The sequence below is a fragment of the Desmodus rotundus genome, chromosome 6, assembly GCF_022682495.2.
Source record: "Desmodus rotundus isolate HL8 chromosome 6, HLdesRot8A.1, whole genome shotgun sequence".
NCBI classification, from domain to species: domain Eukaryota; kingdom Metazoa; phylum Chordata; class Mammalia; order Chiroptera; family Phyllostomidae; genus Desmodus; species Desmodus rotundus.
Window position 1 is genome coordinate 3,700,336 of NC_071392.1, and position 24,544 is coordinate 3,724,879.

Below are 24,544 nucleotides of genomic sequence, written 5' to 3' on the forward strand. Positions count from 1 at the left end.
TTCGGGCCTCAAGCTCCGCAGGGACAGACAGTCCTCTGTTTGGGCCTTCACCCCGTGTATCTCTTCATCTGGCCGTTGTCCATTCATATTCTTTAGTATCTTTGTAATATGCCCATAAATCTAGTTAGTAACTGGGATTCCTGAGTTCTGTGAGCCGCTCTAGCAAACTAATCAAACCCACGGAGGGGTCGTGGGAACCTCTGATTTATAGCTAGTCGGTCAGAAGCAGAGGTGACACCCTGGACTTGGGTTTGGCACCCGGAGTGGGGGCCATCGGGTGGGACTGAGCCCTTGCCCTGTGGGACCTGCTGCTCTCTCTGGGGAGACAGCGTCAGGAGGGAGATGAACTGCAGGACTTCTGCTTGGTGTCAGGGGATTGCCTGATGAAGTGGGGGAAAACCCAGGGAATCTTCCAAGGCCGCCTGAAGTTTGTGGAGGTAGCTATTTCTAGGGTCCCGGGTCTGTCTGTGGGCGTACCAGGAAGAGTCTGGGTACTGCGTAACAGCAGCGGCTGAGGCCGGGGTGTGAGTTCTTACAGAAAACCCTTGTAGGTGCCAGGGTCAGGCGGGTCCCTCCCGGGTAAGGCCGCTGTGAGCAAGAGTGAGAAAAAACTCACGGAAAGTAAGACTTACGAATAAACCCAAGCAAACAAAATCCATGAAATGCCACAGTAAATTCACCCCTCTTTTGCAGATTTTTAAGACATTACAATAGGAACATAAGAGAAACTCAGGGAGCCCTGTTACTTCATTGGGTTTGCTGCTACAGAAAAAGCATATTGCTTTCTTACATATGAATCAACATCCTACAGTATCATCCCTTCTTAGGGGAGAAATAATCATTTGGGAGGTTTACAATATATAATGTGCTTCAGGGACTTTCTGAGATCACATGATTACGGTAGATTGGATTTATTTTCCTCCTAGATCTCCTGAGGATTCAGCAGAAACAGTGAAATCATAGCTCTCTCTCATAATGTATTACCTAGTCAAGTCCAAAGATACAAGGAATCCTCATAAATAACCCTTAAAGGAAGAACAAGTCAGTTTCAAGTAATAATTGAGATTGGCCACAAAGAGTAAAGAAAAACCACACTTCTAAACAAAATTAATAACTTAAGAAATTAATGTCTGTTCAGCTCATGAAAATGAAATGTTAACACTTGTATACGCTGCTACTTTTTTAAAAGACGACAGATGCTGAGGTTTTGAAATTAGCACACTTGCGGTACAGGCTGTGAAGGGGAAAGGCTACCGTGTTTCAAGCCTCAGGCTTAACTCGCACAGGGGACGAAAGCCGAGAGGGTGCAGGGCGCATTCCAGTGAAGAGGAGGAAAAAACCTTCATCAGTTCAGCTCCATTTTAGCCCGGGGCGTTTGCCATGTGTCAGGCAGCTAAAATTACACTTAAATGGGTGAGCTTTGTTGTTATTTTAGAGATAATCCAGGAAGCAAAACAAAGCCCAAAATCCCTTCTGCATTTTTAACATGAAGTGCTTTAATCTCCAATCAAGTGTACACTTTGATTCTGTTTTAAAATCTTGGTGTATTGTCTCCTCTTTTGTGTACGTTTGAAAGTTTCCAAAATAAAAAGTAAAAACAGCAACAAAAAGGAACAACAATGATTTCTGTGTATTTCCAACATACGGCTGGTCCTTTAAAACGACTCTTACCAGTTTCTGTCTCTGAAGCTCTTCCCTGAGTACTCTGTCTTCTGGTAAAACGTCGCATAACAAAAAATAATTGTCCTGTTCTTCTGTTGAGAGATTAGAAAAGTAAATGAGAAACAAACTGTCATTTTTGCCAGGATTTATTCCTTACGAAAATTATCTATCTGTCTGTCTGTCTGTCTGTTTATTAAGACCTCACTGCCGGTATATGGGCCTCCTTTCGCTTTACTGAGGTTAGGCAATACAAACAGAGCGATTTAATTTTAGCGTCATGGAAGTGAGAGAATTCTAATTTAAGAAAGTGCGATTATTGCTGTGAATTTGGGGCTGCAGGGAAAGATGGCTACTACCAAGTGGGGCTGTGGAGTTGATTCTTATCACACTACAAAAATCTGTGACGGGCTGCTCGCCGAACCTTTTCCGCCAGTATAAGATGTACCTGGGAATAAAAAAAAAACAAAAAAAGATGATGATAGTCTTAATACAGTAGTTCCTTTAGAACGATACATTTTATAATAGCATTTAATTATCCCAAAGTAACAAATCAAATGCTGACAAAACACTGCTAGAAAATTTATAAGTAGAAAGGCCATAGAGCATCGTAGAAATATGAAATATTTAATAAAATGAAATTACCCTGTAGAGGCATGGAAACGATTAAACTTTAGTACCACCAAATTCAGGACAGACATTTGGGAAAGTTAAAATGAATTATTTTATGTGATGATGAAATTTTTCTGAAATCACATCTAAGTTTATATAAATTTAAAATGTATGCATTTCCCAATAAAAGGTGGTTATCTTATACATTAAAATAACAGAGGTCATAATAATAATGCAATGGAGTCAGCCTAAATCTTATTTCTAAGAGAAAAAGTTCCAAAAAAATTCTGTATGTGTTTGAAAACAAGGCAAACTTAGCCTTTGGAAAAAACAGTCAAGTTTTAGTTATATGCATAACACCCAGACCTGCATATCTGATGAACGCAGGAGAAAGATGACGGATTTGATAAGCTGTCCCTCTTTCCATTTATCTAACAAGATTTACATTGCCAATTAGAGTCTCATTTACCAAGTGGTACCAGGAGAATGTGGCCTGCGCCACGGGGAGAAAGACAATGGAAAGGCTGACTGCAGTTGTGTCAGCTGACGGGGGTTGGTGCCAACTGCGCACCAGCAGGAACCCCCAATCTGGGATGCGGTGGAGGCAGAGGCTTTATTCAGTGCGAATAGCTCAGCGGTGGAACAGCTCAGCTGTGGGACAGCGAGGCTGCGAGGAGGCCCAGGGGAGGCAGCCTGGGTGTCAGGGCGGTGGCATTACAGCTCCGTTCCAACCTGGTGAGACCGCCCCCCATGGTGTTGCAGTTCCACCGGGGACACACAGTCTGTGATAGACTGACAGCGCACTCCACCAAGACAGGGGGAAGGCGGCCCAGTTCTTGAGGGGTCCATTTCTGTGCATATGTGGACTCCAAATCCTCACAGTGTGATTGGTCCAAATAGCACTGTCCTAACTGGTTGAAATGAAGCTGCTCTGACTGATGGGTGAAGATGCTACTGAGGATGTAGTTGGTCAGCACTGATTGGATGGGGAAAGAAAGCCTCAGTCCTATTGGTTGAATGAGGATTCCAGGAGATCCTTTATAAGGGCTGGCCAGGAGCCCTTCATCCACTAGGAGCCCTTCTTAACAGGTACATTCATTCTTGGGGTCAACAACAGGTTATCAGCTACACATTCCATGGATTAAAAAAACCCAGGCATGTGCCCTGACTGGGAAAGGAACCAGTGACCCTTTGGTTCATGGGCCGGTGTTCAATCTACTGAGCTACACTAGCCAGGGCTGTTTCCTTTCTATTCTTAGCTCCCTTTTTGTTCACATTAATTTCCAAATCCCACGGTGTTGTACAGTAAGGGTTTATAGATGAGAAGAACGTTGTGTGCCGGGAGAGAGGTCTGCCAGAGGGAACCACGACAGGAGCTGATATAAAGTACAGACGGATGACAACACGGAGTGTAGGAAAGATAAGGAAGTGAGGTAAAGAGTAATGTACACAAATGGAGCCACATGGTTAAATTCTTTCTTCTCGTGTCCAACTGCACTTCAACCTGTACAGGTAAGGAAGGGGAGACCTCGTTCCTCACAGAACAGGGTAGACCTTATCTCAGAGATCTGACAGTGAGCCAGCTGAGGCACCTGCTCAGCCTCGGAGCGCAGCCATTGTGAATGACGCACTCCGTGGCCCGCTCACGGCTTCCACGTGGACGTATCAGAAACAGAAGGCCGGTGCGTGTACGACCCACCAAAGCACAAAAAAGAGGAAAAGTACCCATAAAAGTACCTTTTGCTGCAACACTACTTCCTCGGCCACACCGGCCAGCTTCAGCACCCTCCTCTCCTCCGCATCCGACACAGCTACTCTTCCCTCCTCTCTTCCATCCCCCCACCCCCCGCCCCACACACACAGGAAGAGAGAGAAAAGAGAGAAAGAAAAGGCAAGAGAAGCCTTCAGAGACTGAAACGGGCATTCCAGCCACTTTTCTCATTCTTCCTCTGCAGGTTTTCTGTTGCAGGGCGGGGACAGGGAGGAAGGAACAAGGGAGACCCCAGTTAGTGATGTCAGGAGTGGAAGATGGATTGTCCTTCTGAACTGAGGTACCCGGACATCTGCTCCTCAGGACTCCTCAGTCTGTGTGGCAGAGCCAGGTGCCGTGACGATGGACTTAAAAACAGGAGGGCCCATCCTGAGTGCCGGTCTGCTGAGGGTCATCCGGGTGACGGTGTCCAGACAAAATGGAGGGCAGCGGTCAGCCCCTTATAATGTTAGTGCCACTGTGGTCTGCAGTGTGTTCAAAGGCCGTAACGAGTCCTTACACGGGCTGCTTACCTCTGAATGATCCTCACAGGCTTAGCGACACCTCTGTAAGAAACCACGTGACCAAGGGCCAGGTCACAGCGGGTACCAGGGACCGACTCTTCCTTCCAATTGGCATTGAGTTATTTCGTAATGAGGAGTACATGCAACGCGAGACTCTTGCGTGCACGGATCTCGGGCTGGAGAAAGTCCCGCTTCTCCAATTCAGACTGTGCTCAGCCCTCAAGGCCGGTGTTTTGACTGCTGGCTCCACCAGCCATGTCGGCAACAGTGGACAGAGAAGCAGGAACTTTGTGCTGAGAGTTACAAACCTGCATTTGAAGTTTTAAAATCTTTCTGAAACTTAGTTTATTCATTTACAAAATAAGTTTTTGATAATTAAATAAGATAACAACGTGTAAAGTAGTGTCCAACATCCTGGCTATTTAATGATAGCTTTTATTAAAAGAAAAGGGAACATAGATTATAATAAAGAATTTGCTTATTCCAGAAAAACACTGGCATCTAAACAACAACTAAAACAATGATAACACTTCACCAAACACTGAACGAGCAAATTACAACGGTGGGAGAAACAGCAGCAGAGGGCAGACATGGGTGACTGGGTGGCGGAAGAGCAGAGTGAAGACGGTGGTGAGGGTAAGGATGACAGTTATTAGCAGCCCCCACTGACTGAGAGCTCTCCCGCCCCCGGCTGGCACAGTGAGAATGTCAGAGCTGGGATTTGAACTTGGCCTCTCCAGCTTCAAACGCAAACCCAAGCCGTCGATATCACAGCGTCTGCAGTGTCCCTGGAGGACCGACCTACTCCAGGACTGCAGCAAAGACAAGGGGGATACAGGAAAGAGCCCCAGACTTAGAGTCCCAATGGATACGTGACGTATCTTTTTCTCTTAGAGACCAAGGAGAATGCTTTTCACAGACAAAACTGAACCACAGAAAGGAAGATCTGAAGGAAGAGGCATTTTCTCCTTTTCCAAACAGCATGCTGCCTAATGGGAGCCCTTGGTCTGACCTGCCCCCGACCTCCTGCCTCCACACTGAAGGGTGACGTGAGCTGTCGGGGGCTGCGGATTTGGAACTGCTTGTCTAGGCAAGAGATGGCAAGAGGTGAGGGCCCTACAGCGGGGAAGACGTCCTGATTCCCATGGCCTGCGGGTCTTAGTCTCCAAGGACCCCCACGCTTGGGCACTGCCTCCCGGAGTGCCGAACGGACAGCGCACATCACATGCTCACTCCACGCCTGAGTTTACTTCCTGGGGGTGGGGACAGGCACTGGGAAGTGATCACTGACATGAAATGCCAGAACATCCTCGGGTGGTTTGGGAGGACCTCCCGTGGGAAGAAAGGAGTGAAGGACACGGGAGGGCGCCCTCGTCTGGCAGCCTTCCCATCGGGTAGGTCGTCTCCCTGCTCAGAGAGCAGGAGCCGTGGGTCCTGTTCGCGGCGTTGTCCGGTGTCCAGACAATGCCGTGTCCAGGAGTGTCTCTGAGCGCTGTTCGGCAGCTTCTGAGGGAAGGGAGACGGGGCAGGTCACAGGTTCTGCACAAAGTTGTCAGCTGAACGTTTCTGTCCTGGCCAAAGGTTGGGTGACAACAGCATCAGAGAAGAAACAGCGTTACAAAGCAAACTATAACCATCGATTCCCACACAACTGAAATATATGAAATTATGTATTGTACTTTACTGTTGTATACTGTACAGGTAGATCTGAATTGCAACGTGCATTTGACCTACGTCTAAATTTAATATGCATCCTAGTTAAACATCTACCAGTACTTCTTAAGTTTACAATTCGAATGAAGAGGTGTCAATATATACATTTCCCTGTGGTTGGTAGAAGCGTTCAGATAAATTGTATTCATCTGAAGGTAGATGGCTTAAAGGTGTTAGATCTTCAATACCTGCTTCCTATGGCATTTTCCCCACCCACTGAAACACACTTCTCAACATGAAGGGGTCATGTAGTACATCCTTCTGCACTTCTTTCTACTTTTCCAGCTTCTTTAAAATTGCAGTCACAGCCACTCAATATATAAAGGCAGCCAAGAGATACTATGTCATATGAACTCTTTATTTGGATGAGTTATCAGAGCATTTCACACTTTATTAAAAAGCTATAAAACTAATTATTAGGTCATCAGCAAATACTTACCTTCTGAAAGAACTTCAATCGTGTTTCACAAAACCGTCTTACAAAAGATATCTTTGTAATAATATCCTGCCTGCTCGGCCCCCGCTGGCGCGTTCACTGACAGGGGCATGAGCGTTTGAGATATGTTGTTAATTAAGTAGCACTGAACGAGAGGGAGTTAATGAGGAAAGGGCCGAGAACCAAGGGGTTAACGTTTATCTCCTGGAAAAATTTTATCTACTGAGTAAAGCTAGCAAACAGCTCAGTATACATAACTATGTTAAATGGCTCAAAGGAAAGAATTTTTATCTTTGTTTTTTGTCTTATTCCCTTTACCTGAGAACTGTTATTTTGTTCCAATAAATAAAATGTCAAATATATTTAACATGAATGCTTACAGCTTATTTGTTATAAAGCACAAGGTAAGTCCATCCCTTATGTATTATTTATCATTTTTATTACTTATTCTGCTCAGAAGCAACTACTGCTGAGAAGCTGTGTGTGCACTTGTGTATATATACGAATTATATGTGTGTGTGCATATATGAATTATTCAACTTGTAAAGAAGTTCTGAGTGAATTAATTTATGCCAACTGAACCCTTCACTGTTCCCTCCACCCTCACCCTTCCCCCTTCTAACTGCTTTTCTGAGGTTAGGAAACGCCAGACAATAGTGAAAACTGCGGATCAACTCAGATCACACAGCGCTTGCTCCTATTGCTTTGGGGAGGAAGTCTTAGCTTCCCTAAACAGCAGGAGAGGATTAGCTGAAGGAGAGCAGATACATTAGAAGGTATTTAACGGGAACAGAGTTTGCTCACCTATACTCTTGCTCAATTTGAATTAATCACATATCCACTTCCTGAGAGTAAAAATGTTACTTACTCAGGAGGACTGTTGACAAGGAGAATTTCGGTTTCCAAATTTAAAGTACATGTTAACTGCACTTTATTTATAAAACATCAGAAATGCATCTTTTTCTTTTTGATTCAAGTGCGTACTTTCTTAGACAACTGCCTTTTCAGGGGGACGGGCCCCCGCATTGCAGTACTGGCTCCGAAGCCCGAGTCCTCGTAAATAATGACGTTCTACCCAGCTAGGGATGAGACTGATGGGGTACAGCAGGTGCTCTCCGCGCCCCCCTCTGTGTGACGGTGGACAGCCTCTGAGGGCTGGTGTCCCCCCACTTTGTGGATGCGGAGACGAGCTCACGGCACTCAGGGAGCGTGCCGAAGTCACAAGTCCTCATGCAGCACTGGGCCTGCTGGCCCCTCGGCCCGCCCCAGGCACACAGCCTGCGGCTCTGTGAGACCCGCCACGGGGAAGCAGGTGCTTGCTAGGAACGGTGTGGTCTCGGGGACACAGAGGGTAGATGCAGGGGTATGGCAGTGTCTGGGCTACTCTGTTTTGCAGGAAAATAAGGACGGAACATCTCAAAATGGGACCCTGTCAGATCTATCAAAATGTGTGCTTTCAGTAACCATGTAAAGCCAGTGACCTCACCACGATGCTGTCTCTAAGGAAAATGCTTCTCGAGTTCCAACTCACACGGCCATGCGCACAGCTACCCCACTGCAGCTGCTGAGGACAAGGTGTTCTCTCGGACCAGCCCTTTCGGGAACTGTGGATGGGGAACAGAGAAACACCTGCTCGCCTACGTCAGGGGCTCGGCTGTCAGAGTCCGGTGCGCTCTGGGCCAGGTTCCTACGTCCCACACACGCCCAGTGCTGGTGAGCCCTTAACCAGTCCCTCCACCTGCTCATCTTTCTCACCCTCTTCCTCTCAGTGCCGAGTCGGTGGCCCCAACGGCTTGCACTCTCAAACCCTCTTGGCCTGTCGGATGGCCTGGTTTCTCCTCTGGTTTTCAACCGCGTCGCATGCTTAAGTGGGAGTTCTTTGGAAAACACCCTTCTGGCCTGAAAGGTGCCTAGGCTCCCGGTTGCCAGACACTTGGTGGCCTTTTACCACATCTACTCTGGACTTTCTGGAAGGACTTACTCAGCTAGAGAATGTCTATGGCCTCGAATATATATATGTGTGTAAAAGTCAGTCCGACGGAGATCAGCAACGTCAACAGTCTTGTGGAATGTGGCAAAGGGAGTATGATCCACTCTTCGGAGAGCTGGTCTGTTCCCAGAGTTTGTAGGACTGGAGGCCGTATGTGACATTCTCAAATACAACTTACACACTCAAGAAGACAGAGGAGTGCAAGGATTTTCTTTTTAAAGTCTAAGGAGAAACTTGTAAAGGAAAAGAAATTTTCATAATCGTAGAGGAAAAATTTTATGTATACGTGTTGCCTTTCCTCCGAGGAATGATACACTTAATTCCTTTATTAACAAAAACAGTCTTTACCTTTGGAAGTCAGCAATCAACTTGACGTCTGCTATGACCATCTTATGTTCAATAATCATGTGCTTCAGAAGCTGGTCTTGCTCAGCTGCAGGAAAGTGTTCCTCGCAGAAAATACAAGGCACAGATGGAGACCCTGCTGACGCGGGGGAGCCGCCTGGGCTCTCTGGCAGGCACAGCGGCTCCAGGATGCAATCCTTCCTGTCTGGGAGGGGCAAGGAGGAGAAAAACAGAAAAGCTGAAGCCAACTCTGTACAAGGATGATCTCTCAACCCCTGCATTCAGAGGCCCTGAAAGATATTGCATATCTTCAAAAACACGCACGGTGCGGGAAAGCAGGGCACTGTAGGACCATTTTAAACAGCTTCTGCGACCAGAGGCAAGGAGCCGGCTAACCAGCTCAAACTCCCTATTTTGGGGCCTGAAGGGGGAATCGCATTTGTCCGGGTGGCTGTTTAAACCCCGTGGACTCTGGCCAGCGGCAACAACTCCGGAGGCCCCTGAAGGGGAGGTCGAGACACACTGGGTCAAGGCTCCAAGGCCCCACTGTGACCTCTGGCTGAGAGTCACCACTCGATGGGAAGCAAAGGGCGCGTACTGAGGCTATAGGTGAGGCCAGGGCAGCCTTTTCGGCCATTCCCTGTTGCGCTGCAAAGCCTCTCCTGTTTCTGATTACTTGTCACATGCGAAGAAGAACACAGCTCTTACGTTAAGTTGACACCTGTAGCTGGCTGGGTGGCCCAGTCGGCAGTTTTCAATGTTGATTTATATCCACCATTTGCTTATTGTGCAATTATGGGCCATAACCCAGGTTCTTGTGAAGAAAGAGGCGAATGCTCGATCACTAGACGTACAGGGGCTGTCCAGAAGGTGTCCAGTCATGTACTACAAAACCAGACATTTACTGAAGAAGATACCCGAAACACTGTACACAAGACAATGACGCCTCAGTCCCCTTCAAAGCAGGCACTTTGGGACCTCCCACAGTTCTCCCAGTCACCATTAGCTGCCCCGTCATATTTTCCCAAATCTCATTGACAGTCTGAAATCTCCTCCCTTTCAAAGGTGATTTTAGTTTTGGGAAAAGCCAGAAGTCACAGGCTGCCACATCTGGGCTGTAGGGGCACTGAGTCACCTGGGTGATTTGATGTTTTGCCAAAAAACTCAACACAAGTCGTGATGCATGAGTGGGCGCATTGTTGTGATGAAGCTGCCAATCACCAGTTGCCCATAGACATGACCTTCTGCATCATCTGAATAGTTTCTGTGGAGGAATGTTCAAGCTTAACACAAAATTTGATGCAGATTCATTGCCCTACTTGCTCAGTCATTTTGAATGTGACGGCCACACAGCACACATGCTCACTCAACAGCGTCCACCACCCCCTCATGGAACTCCGTAACAATATTTTACACTCACTAGGGCCACAGCGGGCAGCATACTCTAAGTGAAGGTAATGTTGGCAAGTGCTACCTGCCATCTAGGAGTTCACAAGCACTGTATTATCTAGCCCTTCCCTCACATTTGACTGAGATATCTGTAAACTAATGTTGCTTGCCTGCAGAAAACAAACAATGTATTAACAGGCACCATTAATACAAGAACTCACACTACTAGGTTTTTGCTATTTGTAAATCATCAGCAAAATGCTTTAGGGGACTTTCTCAATTAATTCTCACTACCTTATTTGGTGAGTACTAATATAACCCCCATCTTCCGGATGAGAGAATTGAAAATAGAAAACTTAAATAATTTTCCAAATTACCGGTGCTAGTAAGTGGCCCAAACACACTAAGCGGAGCCTGTTTGCACATGCTCCCCGACTCTGCACCGTTCCCCCACCCCCCATCCTGGGTCTTCTTGTGAGTCTGACCGGGTCCATCTCTCCGGGCCCAACAACAGCAGACATCTCGGCCGTAATGAACTATTTACATCGTCGCCACCACCAGGGGCGTCCGTGAACTGCTCAAGGTCAAGGACTGAGTAGCACTCATTTTCAGATCTCTGACGTAGCGACGTGAGAGAAAGAATGATGACCCAGAGGTGCTTATCACTGGAGTTACACCTTTAACTCAGTTTCTAGGAAAGTCCTACTGCAGGGGCCACCAGAGGCTGGCTGTCGTCAGGAGAATTTCCTCTGCCCAGCACTGAGAATCCAACTGTAATTCCAGCCAGATGGTTGGCGCTGTGGGCCTTGGGGTAACAGCCTCCCCCCACCCCACCCCTGGAATTTCCGTAATGTACAAATTACAGGGATTCTAAGATAACAGTAAATATTATGGAGTATAACAAAAGTTTGTTACATTTAATTAGGGATTTACTTTTTTTTTTTACTTTTCATATTCTCCTTCAGTAACCAAAAAACCCAATGCTATTTGGAACAGAGAGTAAGTCATACCACTCCATGAGAGATTGCTTCTGAGGGGCAGAGCTGAACCCTAAACACGTACTTTACTTCGGAGCCGTGGTTTCCAAATCCGTTTGAATTCCAGCGCCTGGAGCCCGTTTTAGACATCCTGACTTCAGGCCCTGACTGGAGACTGAGGAGACACAAGACCAAAATGGGGCCCCCAGACTGAAGCCCGCAGATCAACGCCGATCACGTGGGGACCGCGGGGCATCCTGAACACGCACGAGCCTGCGGGTATCTTGAACTCATGGAATGCCCACAAAAGAGGGGACAAGGCCTTGTGGCCAAGCTTACTGGGTGGTCTACTGTGTCCTAAAGGGAGCCCCCAAAACTCAGCAAGGGGCCAGCAGATGTCACTCAGCAAGACTGGCCTAGCAGGTCGTGTGTTCCCAGCTGTGCCCAGGAGAATCATGCCTACTCCTTACTGCAGGGTGAAAAGACGGTGGGTGCAGACCCGCACGATCTTCGCTGCAGGGACGCGAAACTCTAACAGGCAGAGGAAGAAAATACTACATCCAGCTTCCTCCAGCAAAGAGGCGAAGCCCGGTGGAAATTCTGCTTTGGCCTCTGGTCTGCTCACACATTTGTTACATATTAATAACAAATTATCCACTCCAGTTCTCACTTGAACAGCAACTCCATCCAAGTGAACTGTAAAGGGTACCATCCCAAGAGGGCTGACTTGCGGAGAGTCTAAGATGATTATGAGCCATTTTACTGACTCCGGGTAGGGCCTCCAAATGGTCCAGTTATTACTTGAGGGTGGTGCTTCTCGAAGTTCAACATGCACAGAAACCCCAGAGATTCGGTCAACCGGCAGACGCTAGTACAGAGGGGTGGCACCCGGGGAACCGCACCCGTCCCTGGTCCCTATCTCATCTCCAGCTGCTCCAGGTCGCTCCGGGGTCGGCTCGCACGCCCCCCGTCACCGAGGCCCAGCTGTTGACACTACTCTCAGTCCAAGACTAGACGCCACACAGTAAGACAGCCTCCCTCCTTCGAGACAGGGAACTTGAACGATGTGCAGCAAGGGCTGCAGGACTCCACGAGGACCGGCCAGAAACTGGCCAGGACCTGGGTCCACCTCGGCCCCGCCCTCCCCGCTCTCCACCACAGGGGTCAGACCCTCCTCCAGTGTCTTCCTGACAAACCTCTTACACATCAAAACCCCACCTTGGCGGGTGCTTCTTGGCAGCCAGGAGCTAACCCAGTCAGTCCAGGAGGCAGAGAGGCCTGCCGCACTGCACGCCCGAGTCGAGCCTGCAGCCCCAGCGGCCACCCTGTGCACAGCTGTGCTTGGGGAGAAAGGGTATGTCTAGGCAACAGACGGATCACGAATTCACGACATTTCCACGGGCTAACACAGGTGACCCTAGACTTGCAAGGTGTCGCCACAGCCAAGTAGGCTAACGGCTGCTGGTGCTTGAGGGGACAATAAGGCTTTGAGGTTTCTGAGCCCCGAAAGTCAAATGGGAGAAGGAAAGCCCACATGAGCAAAGAATGCATGAGGGACTTTCCCCATTCACCCTGGGAACTGCAGAATGTGACCCCCACCCCCCCATCACTGCCCCTTCAAGAAGCACCCGAGGTCGGCGCTGCAGTGTCACCGCTGAAACGCTGAAAAACAAAACAGGCCAACACCCCAGCAGGGACTGGGTGCCTTCCCCCCCCCACCATACTGGTTTATTGGCTGCTCTCAGCACACTCCGATCCCCCAACTAACTGATACCCATCGTCAGAACAGTTACATCAAGACTGGCAGGGTGTTTTTGTTTTTGCTATTTGACTTGGGAAATGATAAAACAAACACTTCCTAAAGTAGACACTGCCTTTACATTTATTCTCATTTATCTTAGTGCAGCTGACTCGAGCACAGCTTCCTTAAGTGTGATGTCGACCTTGGATGGTACTTCAAGCCTGTTCGCCAGGCTCTCGACTTGCCAGCCAAGAATCGTATCTTTCCACGGGACTCCCAGTCGATCCCACTGACTATGTGTCGATTTTATTATGATAATTAAACTCCAGGAGTGCAACTTGATTTCTAAATTCTTGAGGGCATTTTTCTCTCCCACTATGGAATGGCCTTCTTCCAGAACAAGTCATTTCGTGATCTCCAAGAACAGGGCCCCACAGATGTGTTGGAAGATGGAAAAGACTCGACCTAGTCTTCTTAACCAGTCCCGAAGCTCAGAGCAAGAGAACAGCATGCTTGTTAGCCATGGGCACCGCTGGAGGGAACATGAATTGGTGTGGCCGCTAGGGGGACAGACTGGAGATCCCTAGAAACTAAAAAGTGGAATCATCCTGTGGTCCAGCCACTGCACTTCGGGCACCTATCCCAGGAAGCGCGAAAGGAGGGCACTGGGGGCCTGTGCACACCCGTGGTCACTGAAGCACACTGCTCACAAGAGCCAAGCGGTGGGGACAGCCCGCGCGCCCACTGGCCGAGGAGGGGATGAAGGACATCTGGTAGAGGCCGGCAACACCATGGATGAACTGGGGGACGGCACGCTAAGTGAAACAAGCCAGGCTCGGGGCACCCCACGGAGGCGAGGCATCTGAAGCAGTGGACTCAGGGCGGCAGACAGCAGAGCGGTGGCTGTCAGGGCACGGGGGAGGGGCCGCGGGGAGCACGTGCTACCGGGGCCCAGCGTTCGGCGAGTTCTGGAGACGGGCTGCACGACTGTGTGCACATTCCTGACGTGCGTGCAGGTCCCCGGGGCCCCACGACGCCCACCACCCAGTCCTGGATGAGGGCTCACCCTCTCCCGGCGTGTTTGCCCAGCGGAACGTTGCTTCGTCTTCACACTCACCTGAGAGCGGAGGTATGAGGGTCACTTGAAGAAGTTAATGCGAATACTGGGTAGCTGTCTATGAGCTCAGTGCAGCTGAGCTCCTTCCCGCCACGCCACGTAAGGAGCGCCTGTAGGTTTGGGGGCGGAGGGAGGCAGGCCCGACCGCGCCGACGCGCATTAGACATTCCTGTGCGTGAATTCAGGGGCACATTCCGCGCCCAGACAGATCCACGCTTGCTGGGTTTGTGCAAGTAAATCAGACAAGATTTCTACTGTTCAAAAATGCTTGGAAACATGGTTGGGTATAGTTAGTTTTTCCAGAAATATTTTCTCTAACTCGTGTTTATTGCCAATGGGAGATTGGGAATACAAAAGGAGCTGGAGGCAAGGACCGCACTGTGTTACACAATCACGCCACACGCGCTTCCCCGTGGTGGTGCCGCTGATGGGAACGGGGACAGCAGGGTGGACGAAAGGGAAGGCGCAGACAAACCAGCAGGCAGGGACGGGGAACAAAGGGGACCGGTGAAGGCTTCTACTAGAGGGGTGGGGGTGGGGGTGGGGGTGGGGGTGGGGGTGAAACCCTGACTCAGAAAGGTCTGCTTGCTTGCGGGCCTGCCTTCTGCTTTCCGAAGCAGTGGTGTCCAGTGGAAATTTCATAGTCCGTCCACAGAGGCTGGGCTTAGCCTCATCTGACTGATTTGACTGGACAAGCAATTACTTGGAAAGTAGTATTCTAGTCAATATTTTAATGAAATGGGTTGGCAACTAGAAAATTGTAAATTACCTGTCTAATGTTCCCTATTTAGAATAATTAGTTTTGGACAGACTCATAAATTTCTGAGTTGTGGGACTAATATTTCTCTATTTACAAAATTAAATAGCTAGGTCATGTTTTCATCTTGGTGTTTGATGTCTTAATTCATCAATATGAGCAATTTTTTAGTATTATAGTTTTGTTTATATTTTGTAAATAGTAAGCAGACCAAAACCAAAACTGACTTCATTTATGAAATGTAATAAAATTAATCTTTAGTGATACACTGTTTCTTTTTTTCTTTAAAATAATAAAAGAAATGATGTTTCTTTATTTTTTCTTTCTTTCTCTATTTTCACAGAGAGGGGAAGGGAGAAAGAGAAACGCCAATGTGAGAGAAACATTGATTGACTGCACACAGCGAGGGCAGGCAGCCCTGGAACGCACCTCACGCTCGCGGTGGCCAGACAGACAGACAGTCCTGAGAGTGACGAACACCTCAGTCTACAGGAAATGCGTGCGCCCCCGGCACTTGTGTGCTACCAGACACTGAGGAATAAATGCCTGAACGGGAGGATCGATGTCAGCAGAGGAGGGGACTACACTTCCAGCACAGTGCTTAAACAAACTACATACAATTCTAGGCCATTTATTGCCATGGTATAAGCCAAAGGGTGTTATTTAAAAAAGAACAAACGGACTTTATTTGGAACAAAGGGAAATTCAGGTCACCTTGCTTTAAAAAAGTTTTCTATTACGAAAATGCAAGTAAAAACAAGCGGAATGACACAAGAACTCTGACTAGAGGTTTTGATATGCAAGAGGATTAAACAAATGAGCACTGGTGTCTCAACGGGGAAATGATTATAAAGAAACTCGTAAAAACAGACTCAACTCTAAAGGGACCATGTACGTTAAAAAGTAGAAGGATTTGGGGCAAAATGTTACATATGATAATATTCAGACAAGAAACATGAAAATAAATGAGGGGAGAGGTGAACCCCCAAAATAAGATTTTGTGACTATCTTTAATATAAGAGTTATCATTCTTCCAAGAAATGGTTATCTATAAGGGCCCGGGTGAAGTAATCACCTCTCTTAATCTGAAAATCAGAAAACCAACCAGAAAGCCATCACTAGGCCTCTGAAACACTAGCCATCAGCTCTTTATGGGACTTAGCAAGTTTCTTTTGCATCCCCTTCTCTCTTTTCAAAGCCCAAAAAACAAATGGTTGGCTGTTAGGTAGAACAGACTTTACAACAGGTGAAGTGAGACAGGCTGGTCTCCAGATACGTATCACTAGTTCTGAAGGGAACCGTCACGGCTGGAACTGCACGCCAACCACCCATGCACCTGGTTGTAGCCTATGGTACAGAGGAAGCCCAGAGGGAAGTCTAAGGTGTTAATGCCCAGAAAGGTGCCTTCAGAATCTCTGTGGTTACTTACGGCCTAAAGCTGGCCCAGCGGCTGGAATCTCCCCCAGCTGCCTGAGCGAACCCGGGCGCGGGAGAACCACAGGGCAAGTTCCCCGCACGCCCAGGACCTGGGGCCATGCAAGCTCTAACCTCCAGTTCCTGCGACTGGCCGTGAAATGCCATTGCGAATTCGGCCCAGTCCTGAAGGAATGGTCAGGCAGAAGGAACTCCCTGCAGGGACCTCGGGCTATCCCTGTTCTCCGCCCAAGTCAGAGAGGAGGGCGCAGCCGCAGGGCAGGTAACACCAGCTGCCCCAGCCCTCTGCGGAGCCTCCCTCACAACTTCACGGTCTTCTCACCCTGTGTGGACGAGCCTGATCAGTCCTCAGACTCTGAAATGAGGTCTGGAAGCGAGTATGATGGGAAACCAAGTCTAACCCTCCCAGAAACCACTGCCCGAGGGAGGCAAGGCCGAGGGGCTGCCTCACGACTACCTACCTACTGGAGTGGGTTCAATGACAGAACCCAACAGAGATGGCCTCATGTCCCACAGTACGAGAAGGACTGAACCAATTCTAGGAATTAAGCAAATCATTCAAAATGTGTTTCGAGAGATTTAGTGGCATGGGAAAGTGTTCAGGGAAAAAAATTATACAAAATCATATTTATACTATGATCCCTATTTAAGAATATGTAACATGACACAAAAACATTTTATTTATTTATTTTTAGGGACGGGGAAGGGAGGGAGAAAGAGAGGGAGAGAAACATCAATGTGAGTGAACATTGATGGGTTGCCTCTGGCACACGCCCCTGACCAGTACTGGCCTACAACCCAGACATGCGCCCTGACCAGGAATCGAACTGGTGACCTTTTGCTCTGTGGGATGACGCCCAGCCAACTGAGCCACACCAGTCAGGGCAATGTGTAACATTTTTAAACAAAAGAAAGTACCAAAGAAGCCAAAAGAAAGCTAAACTGAACAGGGGAAAGGAATTACTTTTGTCTCCTTCCTCCTTTTCATCTTTAGCTACTCCAGAGCCTTTCCGCCCACTTCTCAGGGCAATGGGAGTGAGGTGTGTCTTTTAAGAAGGAATCGGATTCCCTTCTAACATCTGGAAAACAAGGCTAACAAAACCCTATCACTTAGCTCTTCTAGTGTGATAGAATAACTAATCTTGATTTAGTTTAATTTATGCAAGAAAATAAAAATTTGCTGTATCTTATTTTATTATATTTGGGGATAATGAAACAAAATCAGAACATCTGCTCGTAGGTTAAATGTCTTTCTTGTTCCCCAGCAGTTGAATAAATCAACTTATTAGCCACAAGGCTGGTTTATTGTCTCATTAATACAATGGCTAATATCAGGAAGGAAAGCATAAGAGAATCTCAAAAAGTACAAAAATGATTGCAAAGTGACACGGGCATCAGGGAGAATACTACTTGAAGCAAAAGTGCTAAGAACTTTAATTTCGATTAATCTACAGCTCACATGGAGAGGAGGACATTTTTCAAGAAATGTGTTTTCCCCCCAGATATCACAAAGGCGGGTTGGTGGCACAGAGATAAATATGTAGATGAATATGTTCATTAATCCACAGAAAAAAAAATACTGTTTGTGCCAAAATACAACATGGTAAAATGATTTTTAGGAGTTTATACATAAAGGTTAAATAAGGTCCCCATAGATAGCCAGCTTTTAAAACCTTCTGTTTGAGGATTTACCCAGCTTGAGATACAGCCATCACTCAATTAAGATTAAATTTCAATTTAAATTAATTATTAATATTAATAAATAGGAAAAATGACTAAGGCCTTCACCTGGTCACAGGCCACTTAGTTGGCAAACTTCCAACAGAAGCCGGGACGGGGGCGGGGTTGCCAGGTACGTCGCAGGGCGCCCGGTCGAATCTGAGTTTCAGGTAGACGACAGGTACTACTTTCAGTACGAGTGTGTCCCAAGTGCCGCATGGTACCGCACAGTATATTTGGGGTACATACTATAAAAATTAGCAGTTGTTTATCGCAAACACCAATTAGACTTCATTACTAATGACCACTGTGAATTAATACTACCTTCGGTCGGTGGTGAAATAATGGGACGTAATTGGAGTGAGAATGGAACCGGGTCCCCTCCTCTACTTTCATTAGACTGATGGGCGATCCTAACGAGGAAGGATGCAGGAAAGGCTTCCCGTCCCGGTTAGGTGCCGGATCGCACGCACGCACGCACTTACCTCCCAGGGGCTCAGACTCTCTCTCAGAGGCTGTAATTGGCAGCCCTCACGCCAAACCTACCACCCAGCTTTACTTTATTTGATATACGCAGTACTTTCATCAATTAGTGACCGTCATTAAAATTAAGCCAGTGCACATTTACACAACGTCCAGGTTCTGGTAAGACGGGGAGCCCGTTTCCGCAGGTCAGCACTGCAGCTCAGGACGGCTGCTCTGCAGGCAGGGCAGGTAAGTGCCTTTACCGCGAGCTCCACCAGCAGCAACGGGAGGTAAATTAATTCAAAGTGGCCATTATTAATGAAGTCTAACCGCTGGTGCCACAGGCGTCATCGGATCCCATCTCGGCCCCACTTCCATCCCTCCCATCACCTGGCCAGTCGCTCGCAGGCTCTGAGTTTGGGGCCTGGGCTCCGCTACACAGTCCGTTCACTTTACGGCCGGTCCTCTGCACCGCCGAGATGGGCCACAGAGAGCGACACGGGGCGGGAGGCAGGTGGGGGGGAGGAGATGCTGCCGCCCCGTGGCTCTGACTGGTTAGGAGATCTGAGGAAGGCAGAGGCTTCTCTGCTTTGCGCACTGGTCTGGCTCCCAGCCCACAGCCCCGCACGCACGGGCATCAAACAGGGAGAAGCAAGAATAACCACGAAAACAAAAACCAAAGCAGCAAAGTATCCTAGGAATGTTATCGGGAAGCTGCGCTATCGGGAAGTGAAACTGTGTGTCATGCTGACAGTCACAGAGCCTCGGGGTGGCGGCCGCGACTGGTAGCCCTCTGAGAACCAACTGCCAGCACAGGCTCACACCGCACCTTGCATCGCTTTCCGAATGCAGCCAGGCCAGTCAGAGCACACCACAGACCGTTGCCCCGTGGGAAGAAACCAGAATTTAAAAAACGCTTCCAGTCCCGACCACTTTCCCCCAGTCCCCTGAATTCTGGGTGGGCGTGGAAGTGTAGAGAGAGGAAAGGGCAGCAGAGGCTTTCTCTAAGGTCTAAGTAATTCGGTCCAGGAATCATGGTAACGAGTATCTCAAACAAGCACAGAAACGCTCTGCGCTGCACCCCAGCTTCAGACCTCACTCCGGCCCCCCAGGAGGCCTTCTTAAGGGGCAGCACACCTTTGCCCATGGGGAGGACCACTCGTCCTCTTCCCAGATCCCTGGTAAACGGTCGCGTTATTTACAGGATTTTAACATTTCTGCACATCTACAGCACACTTAAGAGTTAAGTGTGGGGCACTGCAGGAGCTAAAGTTTCTGATAAACGAGAGGAAAAGACCACATTTAAAATCAGAACTACTTCCGAAGAGCCGTGATGCCTGCTATTGCCGTGCCTACAATGCGACAACGTCTCTCCTCCACCCATTCCAGAAAGATCCGGCCCCATGCGAGGAGACAGGGCTGAGCGGGGAGGGTGGGTCCTGCGGGTCCTGCTCCCAGAGCGCACGTGGGGACACCCGCCACACAGGAGGGAGACGGAGCCTGTTATACAGGACTGCCCCTGGGCCTGCCCATCCCAGCAGAGGAAGACTCCTGCGCTCCTGTGTGAAGACCTGGCGGGCGGGCAGGAGAGAGTGAGAGGAGCCGCTGTGGGGGCAGCAGGGGCAGCAGGCGCGCTCCGCACTGCAGGGAGCGGCACATTCGGGGAACTGGGGTATCCTGGGGGTCTGACCTCCGGGGAGGAGACAAGAGCAGTGGCCTGGTGAGGCCCAGCGAGGGTCACACTAGGGCAGTGGTGATGGAGAGGAAACAGCCGTGCCAGGGGCTTCCCAGGGTGTGGAAGATGGTCAGAGTCACCCTGCGGCTGTTCCCTGGGCCCAACCTGCCTTTTGGCTCCTGAGCAGGCGAGCCTGACCTGACGTCTGGACCCTGCCTGACTCTGCTGGGAGGCCGACAGCCTGGCTCCCGGTCGGGTCTGCCCCCACCAAGCTCAACTTCCTTAGGTCCTGTTCCAAAGTCCGGCCCGGTGTACACGGGGGTCCATTTCTGTGACACCTAGTGCCTTTCCATGCCTTACATTCATACTGCCTCTGTCCACTCCCATACCTGCTGGCTCCAAGTTCTAGGGACTTCCCGCCCCTTAACACTTCACACACCCAGGTACACTTGTCCTTTAGGCAATTCTCTGCTACATCTGCTTCCTATTTTTGCTAAGTCTCAGCCTCCGAAAGTTCCTTGCTTTTACTGCTTGTTGTTGATGTGTTTCAGGGTATAAGGATGAGTTACTACAAGCAGGAAAGTTAAAACACCTACTTAAAACACCTTTCAAAAAGGTGGATACTTGTCAGCATCTGCACGTAAGAACATAAGAAATAGACAAAAAACCCCAGAAAAAATACTTTGAAAAAAACTTAGTAGTCTGTGCTATTACTTATTACAGACTTAATGACAATTACTCAGCTTTTTATTATGGTTGTTAATAATTGATAAATAAGGACTAGAAAACATTTCTTTTCAGTAGCTAAAATCAATCGGACCCTCTCTATTGCTAGATATATCTTAGCATGAATTGGTATTCAGCTGCTATGTCTCGGGATAAGCAAGTTCGGTGATGGAAAAAACGAACAGAAAGATGATTTCTAATCCTGTTACAGAACCCATCCCAAACCGGATAGTCTTGCCCACTACAGTACACGCCCCATCCTGCGTACGAGCGGCCCCCGAACTGCAGTGAGCCTTGCTTTCCAGGGAGGACCCCCTAAAGCCCGGGGTGCTGGCCCCGCCCCAAGCTGCAGTTTCAGGAGACTCCCAGGCGCTGCCGTGGTGCCAGGGGGCCATGTCTGAGAACGCGTGCACAGGGTGTGAGTGTGGGGGAGGAGGAGGCATCCCAAGGGTGGTCTGTCACCTTCCAGAAAGTGTCTCTAAATGAGGGACTCCAATTCTAGTCAGACAGTTTGGGAAGTTGAGTCTGATCGTGAAAAGAATTCCAAAATATTGATTTCTTTTCAGGAAAGAAAATAATAAACGCAACTGTGGTTTCATGGCTATTTTAACAGAGATGCTCTGTGGGAGAGCTTAGGATGTTGCAGCTTCATTAGCATTATCCAGTGTTGCCATGGGGACCAACTGAAGAGGAATCATCAGTACACAAAGTGAAGAGGGGAACTGATGAATTAAAAAAAAAAACCTTAACATTTCTGAGAACATAAAGCCAAGTCATATTGCCTATTTTCTGGGATTTATATAAGTTAAGGTATATATTCTCCTTTAACAATGAGATATAGCCACACACAGGCCTCTCCATCTTTGCAAAATGAGTAATCCCTCTGCAACTTGGGGAGGGAAGCAAAAACAAACCTTTTTAAAAGGAGAGGAAAGTGGCATTATGGGCTTGGCTACACACAGCGAGGCAGGAGCACCGCGGGCTGCATGGAGGGGACACATGTCTGGCCCAGCACGGGCAGCCAGGGTGACACACAGCTCTGCTGACCAAGGAAGGGAGGGACACAGGTGGGCGACTTCCTGCCCTTCCTAATGAATCGAGGAAGAGCCAGAGAGGAAGGGGTAACTTGAGCATAAACATCAGTTCTCTGCCTTCTTCAGGCCAGCTTCCATCCCATCAGCCCCTCAGGTGGAAGCCCAGTGCCTCTGTATTTTCTCAGTTCACCCCAACCTTCCTGCCTGCTTCTCCGGCTCCTGCTTCCTATCTGCCTACCTTCCTTAGGCGACCTGACTTCTCCCTGTGCTTCGAGCGCCTGTGTTCCTTCCCTGGGCACTTCTCACTTCCTCCCCCCTCCCCACCTATTTCAATCCTGTCCAGCCTCCACCCACCAGCTCGTGAGGAATTCCCCTCCGAGCTTTCTTCTCCTTGTCCGAGCCAAGGGTGGACTTTTCCATTTACCCCATGGGTATGTGCTAAACTCAGAGATTTGCACCTGTAATACCAGATGCCTCCGATCCCAAGGAGTCCCACTGGGCACGAGGGGACAACCAGAGCAGAGGGCTCCCTTGGCCTCCCCCACCATCTTTAACCAAAGAGGCCTAGCTCCTACAGGTTTTACATATTCAGATTTTGTGTAAGATAATTTGGAAAATAGTTCCATTACTTAAAAAAAAGTTTGAGAATACTGCTCTCTAACATACCAAATCATTTGTCACTCAAACTATTGTTACTGGCAATTTTGCTTTCTGTGTATATGTTTTGTCTCGTAAATTACACTGGAAGTGCCTTCAGAGTAGCTCCTCCTTCTCTTCCCCATTGTCCCCAGCTTAGTGCTCAGCAAAAGGAGCGCACTCAAGGGTTGATTCATTTCTGAATGCGCTGTGCCGATGATCTGGTGGCATTCACACCGAGGTGAGTGACACAATGCATGCCTCTCTGCGATATTACCTCGCATTCTAAAAACAGCTCTGCACAGAGCGGTTGGCGATGCGAGCTGTGGGCGGTGAGTCCCACAAAGGGGTGGATGGGTGAAGACGGGGGTTTCGTCCATGCAGCACACCAGAGGGCAGGGCATTGAGGAGGGGGCGCTTTCCAACACCCCTCAGAACAGGCCGCCAGATGAGCAAGAGTCTGTGACAGTGGCCCAGGTGGGGCGCACAGCTGACACCTTCATCCCATGCACGCAGGCTGGGTTTACATAGCTTTCTGTACCTTCGCGCCCAAATAAATGATGACTCGGGACATTCTGCTGACTACATGCATTGCAGAGAGCCGTTATTTATGTTTTTCTTTTCTCATTATTTAGGAAATACGCAGCGAATGAACTGTGCATCATTGAAGTGGCTATTTCCCCTCGACTACAAGCACATTTGAGATGCAGGAGGTCAGCTTACTGCCATTAAGGAGAAGAAGGACAAAGCCCCGGCGTGTAGCACCCAGCCGAGAACAAAGTCCCTCTGTCACCACGGAGCCCGGCTGCCCTTGAAGCGTTTCCTTGAAAGGGCGACTGCGCGGAGCAGGACAGCGCAGTAACCTTGCCCCTGTGTCCGGAACAGCCCACCTGCGCTTCCCTGGAGTCACCGAGGAAAACGGAACAAACCGAGCTCTTCTGGCAGAAACGTCCATTAGAAGCCACTCTGCCAGGTTCCTGAAGTCTGCCCGGGGGAACTGCAGACCTGGGACCTGGGGCCTGGGGCCTGCCATGCTCTCTGCCAGGGACAGGCTCGGACCTCAGACAACACACCCGATGCCCCCGCGTCCAGCTCGTCACCTCTGACGTGCAGACAGACGGCACTCCTCCTGGGGAGGAGCCTGGCCTCCGGGACGAAGTGCAGTGACAGCACCGGACTGAGGTCCTGAGCCTGAGCTCCACCCAGCAAGGCAGGGAAGGTCCGCAGCCCCGCCAGCATTTTGTGAGCCCGCGTGAGTGCCAGAGAGTCAATGAATGGCCGAGCGTCCCTGCGCGCCTAAACAGAGTGGCCCCGGGACTGGGCCAGCTAGTGGGGGCAGAGCAACGACACCGTTTTTGTCCTTGAGGAAGCCCTCCTTTCCACAGGCAATTCCCGCTCCAGGTCACGAAGTGCGTCTCGCGAGCAGAGTGGACAGGCAGGTGTCTGTGACGGGGGCACTCACGGAGGGGTGGGGACGTGTTTGCAGAGGCGGCGAACAGAAGGCTCTTTCAAAGGCTATCCTGCCAGGCAGCCCACATCAAATTCCAGGTGTAGCAAAGCTTGGTTCCTTGCTGTGTCCATATAACCGAGAATGCGGCAGTTAGATTTCTGTCTAAAAGCAAGTAATCAAAACCTGAAACGGAAACATGCAGCACGTGCATGGAGGTGGGCGCTCTCGTTTGCTCAACTGGCTGCAGTCTAGAGTTGTCTTTCTTTCCTGTTTACTGAGTCCAGTGGGGTCAGACTGGTTTACAAAACTCTACGGGTTTCAGGCGTACGAGTCTACAACACGTCATCTCCATATTGTGGTGTGTGCTCGTCACCCCAGGTCACGTCTCCATGCAT

General features: G+C 49.0%; 1 protein-coding gene across 2 annotated transcripts in view; it reads right to left on the minus strand.

The window, feature by feature from the left end:
• The window catches only part of ZNF277 (zinc finger protein 277), a 76,107-nt gene that overhangs the window by 32,079 nt on the left and 19,484 nt on the right, over positions 1 to 24,544 (minus strand). The window contains exons 2-4 of one of the 2 annotated variants that reach the window (XM_024563030.3): positions 9,033 to 9,234; positions 2,019 to 2,107; positions 1,672 to 1,754 (exon numbers count right to left, since the gene is read on the minus strand). In XM_024563030.3, the coding sequence (XP_024418798.2) occupies positions 1,672 to 1,754; positions 2,019 to 2,107; positions 9,033 to 9,234 (374 nt within the window). The remainder of the gene's footprint in view (positions 1 to 1,671; positions 1,755 to 2,018; positions 2,108 to 9,032; positions 9,235 to 24,544) is intronic. The other variant, XM_045197352.2, reaches the window with a different exon arrangement.